The 5,341-nt window shown below is 44.1% G+C and overlaps 1 protein-coding gene across 2 annotated transcripts; it reads left to right on the forward strand.

Moving 5' to 3' along the window:
• LOC143334542 (uncharacterized) lies at positions 1-2,640 on the forward strand. Of its 2 annotated transcripts, XM_076753370.1 has the most exons (4): positions 1-466; positions 811-956; positions 1,254-1,411; positions 2,130-2,640. In XM_076753370.1, the coding sequence occupies exons 2-4, from the start codon at positions 932-934 to the stop codon at positions 2,550-2,552; spliced, it is 606 nt and encodes a 201-aa protein (XP_076609485.1). In that variant the 5' UTR covers positions 1-466; positions 811-931; the 3' UTR covers positions 2,553-2,640. The 2 variants fall into 2 exon arrangements, with proteins under 2 accessions (XP_076609485.1, XP_076609484.1); XM_076753369.1 differs by having other exon boundaries at positions 1-956.
• The last annotated feature ends 2,701 nt before the right edge of the window (positions 2,641-5,341 follow it).

Consider the following 5,341-nt stretch of genomic DNA (forward strand, 5'->3'; position numbering starts at 1 on the left):
TGTTTTCATTATGTCTCCTTTGCAATAATTTGTCCTTATTATATTTGGCAACTGTTAAACCAGTTAGATAAGAGTTGTGCAAATCTTTGAGGTGAACGTGTCTAAACGAACGTGCACATCTCCGCAACTGAGGTCACACACACTGAGCTCCTGTCCATCTCGCTGATTGAAATTTCAGAAGCCAAAGATGTTGCGACTTGTCCCGGGTTGGCAGAGGGAGGCAGAGGGAGAGAAAAGAACAGGGGAAACGAATCGCTATAATGTGAGGAATAGTTTGTGGGACATAGTTGGGAAAGGAACGATGAACACAGAAAACACTGATGGAGTAATACTGATTTTCCACTGAGGGATGGTACAGGTGGGATTTGCACCTCTGTCCTTTAAACCAAGCCCTGCCGTCTGTTTGGAGGTCATGTGACCGGGAAAGGAGGGGAAGAGGATTGGAGGAGAAGAGCAGAAAGCTAAGGTGAGACCACCTCCACTACTCAAGTCCTACCTTTACTCTTCAGGCAACACCTAATAGCTGCACTGAGCCTCAGCCACACACAGCAGCTCGAACAGCCGACCGGATCCATCTGGACGATCAGATCTGTTTTAGCTTCTCTTCTTTTCACTCTGGACGTTGGGATGCTTTTCACCAATCCACCAGCATCCCTGTAGGAGTCAACCTGGCCCTTCTCAGTGGACTGACACTTAATATTGGACTCTTAATAGCTTGGACATGTTTGGCCCAAGGCAGCTGGTATCTACTCTCCTGCCTGCGGTTTTCCATTCACCGGCGGCTCACTTTTTCCCTGCTTTCCCAACCAGACTGGGCTCTCAACCTCAGATCCTGATCCCGGGGCCTTTTATCAGCTATGAATCCTTGAGGACTTATCTGCAGCCGGAGCCATGCAAGGAAGCTTTGCTCCTGGCCACACAGCCGGTTGGGATGGGGCCACTCACAGAGGGCATAGGTGAGTTCAAACCACGGCCACTGTGGCCAAAACGGGATTTATTGTCCAATGCAGGACTTGTGCAGAGAGCCAAACTGGCACTGCGTGATCACAGTCTCTAAGACAGACAGTCAGCACCATCTGATCACAGTGTAAATGTTTACAAAAGATTAGCTAACAGCTCGTAACTAACAATCAATTATCAAGCAGTGTTAAAGTGGGCCTAATGATTGCTGCGCTAATTATCCAATCTAGAGCCATTAGTTCGTTGTCACCCGTTGGCGATTGTGTAATTGGTGCTTGCGCCGTGCTTTCCAGATGAACAGAGGCCAGTGAAGCAGCGTCGCGCACGAGCCAACTACAGCAGCTGGCAGCTGGAGGAGCTGGAGAAGGCCTTCGAGACCACCCACTACCCAGACATCTTCATGAGGGAAGCCCTGGCCGTCAGACTGGACCTCATCGAGGCCAGAGTGCAGGTAACTGGCAGACTGAACTCCTCCTGGAAATGTTCATACCATTCAGTGAATATTAATTTTTCTGTGTAGGGTGCAAATGAATCTATTTAGGCTTTTTGTAGGACCACATGATTTAAATCTACAAATTTTTCTCAAGAATCAAGTTCTCAAAAGTACCAAAAAATGTCACAATACATTATATTTTGGTACAACAATGAATACTTCAATGAATGTAAGGGTAAGATAGGTTGAAAACTACACTCGTATGCCCATATGTACATTGAAACTGTCAATACTGTATACTGTAAAAGATGAGGGTCAAAAAGTACTTGTTTCATCCAAGACTGCATTTAGGAGTTCAGCTGAAACCAATATGAGGTCTCAGTGGTCGAAGTCAGTCAGATGAAGCGGGTATCTTATGAGGTTAATGTATTTTTAATGCTAAATTTTTAGTGTGTTTACATTGGGATCACATTAGAAATCTCTTCACGCCTAGCGTGGACGGGGGGAATGAGCGCAGCAACTAATAACTCTTTCTGTGCATATAAAGGCAAAAGTGAGTGGACTTTATCCTTTAACCAAGTCCTCAAAAAAGAAGATTCAGAGGCTTTTTAAATAGTTTTCAAAGAAATCTAATTTTGAAACAACTTAGGCAAGAATTCTTATCAACGTTTTTTAACTATTCCACAAAGTTTCCTTCTATTTTCATTTGCACTTAGTATTCCTTCATTGTGCCCAGGTTTGGTTTCAAAACCGCCGTGCCAAGATGAGACGACAGCTGAAGCTCCAGGGCCAGCTTGCAGGGCCTTATGTAAACACAGACAATGATGAAACCTCTGAGAGAGTGAGCAGGAGTTTAAGGCAGCAGACAGAGAGCTCTGACGGCGAGCACTACGAGAGACGACAGGAAGGAGAAGCAAACTATCCATGGACAAAAGCTGCGGGCGCGGCGCCGAGCGTGCGTATGCAGCCCGGGAGCCAGAGGTCGGGGAAATGGGAGAGGCCGGAGGGGCCGAGCTCAGATGAGCTCCGCTCCTCCAGCATCGCCAAGCTGAGGGCCAAAGCCAGAGAGCATGAGGCCGAGATCCACAGCACTGTAAACATGTCAGGAGGCGACACACAGGCACAAACACAGGAAGCTGATGCCACGCACAGTGATTGATCTTCTTCCTTCTTCCTGTTTGTACAGATAATCATAACCACAACAACAGTTTATACTTTTAAACAAAAATACTTTTAAACCTCTTTGGGATGAGGAGCTTTATTATTTAGCCACCACCAATTAAATATTTCTTACAGTGTAAAATGTCAGTAAGTTTCTTTAAAGTCGTCTTTGTGACATTTTCTGGACATTTTTTATTTAAACAGAACTTTTTAAAAGTTCGTTTAAAGTTCAGGTGGTTGACATATAGCAACGTTTTGGGTATTTGATTTGATTAAAAAAAAGAGTTTCCTTACCCTCCATTTTTTGCATTAATTTGTTAACATCACACACGTCCTGTTTAAGTCTAAACAGGATCTTCATCACATCTTAAAGGCGGTTTAGCTGTCGGCACTAAATGACTGGTGCAGACTGTGTGCCGGCTCTTTAACAGGTAACAGTGACAAAATGACAAATGCTGCCACCTTATCATGTCAGCCTATCAGAGCACAGCTGAAATGGGATACAGTAAAATAATTTCTACATGATTTCACTAATGACGAGCTCATCCCTGACCTCTCGGGTTACCCTCGCAGACAGGCAGGATGTCTGCGTGCTGCCACACGTCCTCACAGGAAACAATGGAAATAGCTGAAAAATGAAATCATGAAGAGTGAGTTTATAGAGGTGATGCATGTCTACTTTCCTTTAAGCTATATGCATCGAAGGCGTAGTGCACTGCTTTGCTTTGTTTGGTTTTCACTGATAGTGACAGAGAGTCCAGAAAGAGCGTGACAAGAGAGGAAAACCTGAGGGATGAGTCAAAAGAACAACAAATGGAGAACGATAAAACCAGCATGACTATTAACTTTTTAAGGGTTTTTTTTTGTTGTTTTGCTAAATTCAGGTCATGAAAACTGTCTCATCTGTCTTAAAACATCTGTCTCTAAACAAAATGTTTTGACAGTTTTGTATGTTAAATCTCCTGGTAATATAGATATAACCACTGATAATACTATATATATAATATAAGTATTAGCAGGTAAAACTGCCTGTTTGTACTAAATGTACACATTGCACAGTTTGAGTAATTCTATCTGAAAGCCTGTATGAGGTTTTCTGCAGACACTAACACTGTCTGTGAGCCTGCCTTGTCTCTGGTTGACCACAGGTTTTGAGTGGCGAGATAGTCCTCTAACAGTGTGACGCTGCCCCCTTCTGGGCATGACGATGTCCTCAGACGGGACAGATGAGACCGTTCAGACAGGACAGCATGCACAATGTCTTCTTAAAATCCAGCCAAAGCTCATACTTCCTTTTCTCTCATTAGCTTTGTGGAACTTTAAAAGCCGTGTCACCCTGCTTCATTTTGCTGGAGACAAATAAACAGTTGATGTCTTACAGTGAATGAGGTCACTGTGGGTCGCTCCCATCTCAAACACTCCAGTTCGACCCTGGTCTCACACTCGTTTCCCATGTCAGAGGTCTGAACCCTCTCTGATGAGGGCCCTGCCTCAGATTGGAGACGTCCCTTCAACATGGGTGGTTGAAGCGTGTTAGTTAGATTAGCTATTTTGTTTTCTGTTTAGGTGGAAAGACTCTCCGAGCTTTCTCACAGAATTCTCAGACAAACTTTACGAGTCTAATTATTCATAATCACTTTACTATGTGAAAGTTGCTGAGAAATCAACTGACAAGTCTTCCCTAAATTTTTGTGGGAACACCATAATATGGGCTAATTAGGTCAGAATCCTGAGATGACAATAGCTGGCCTCAATTAGTCCCCAATTAGACCCCACACAAAGATGACTGTGGTTACCAAAAAAAAAAAAAAAGCACTCCACACCACCACCACTTGGTTCTCAAACTGCACGCTGACCCCGATCTGATGGCTGAGATTGCAAGTCTGCTGTTAATTACTTCATAAATCCTACAGCATGCACCAAAAAAAGATGAATTTCATGAGGCACTGAATGAAAATATTACTGTAAATGTCCTTATAACCTAAATGCAAATGGAAGCTGAAGCTTTTGTCCTAGATTCCAACAGAAATAATAATTAAAAAAAAAAAATAATAATACAGGGAAAAACAGCCCCAAAGTAAAACATGATACAACAGAAGTCAATGCAGAGAGACATCTGTGGCTTTTCAGTTTGACTTCAAACATATGGATCCTGCAACCTGCATCTCCAAGCATCCAGATGGCTTCTCCAGCCTGCAGGACCACAGGTGTGTGTTTTCAACATAAATGCCTCTCTGTGTGTACTCACTTTCATATTTCATAGTGACATCTCTGAGTGACACAGGTAGCCTTTGTTAATTTGTGGCACTGTCTGCAGAATTAACTGGGTTTTTACCTTGAATGCTAGGAAACCAGAGTAAATGTTGAGTTTGAACACAGTGCAGCCAAGTGGAGGTAACTCACTTTGCAGAATTTACTTTCTGGTATTAATAACTAGCAACTCTAAACTCTAGAAAAAAAACGTGTTTTACCTCTCCGGCTGAGTTTTATGCAACTGTTGCGAATGACGCTTCAGCAGTCGGCGTCAATTAGTGTAATGAGCGCAGAAACGCACACCACCAGCAGCACCAGCACCATCCCACCAGCACCGCCACCGCCACCAGCAGCTCGTCTCGGAGACCCGGCGGTCATTCAGGTGAAAGAAGGAAACAGGACGCAGCTGCAGCGCCGCAGTTCACGACCAAATCCTGGACGGAGACGCTTTGTTTTTATCTGTCTTTCCTGCGGCTCCTCCGCGCTGAAACCTCCGCCTGTTGCGCGCTCGGTGCGCTCTGATTCTCCGGGAGC

The sequence above is a fragment of the Chaetodon auriga genome, chromosome 16 (genome assembly GCF_051107435.1).
Source record: "Chaetodon auriga isolate fChaAug3 chromosome 16, fChaAug3.hap1, whole genome shotgun sequence".
Taxonomy (NCBI): Eukaryota; Metazoa; Chordata; class Actinopteri; order Chaetodontiformes; family Chaetodontidae; genus Chaetodon; species Chaetodon auriga.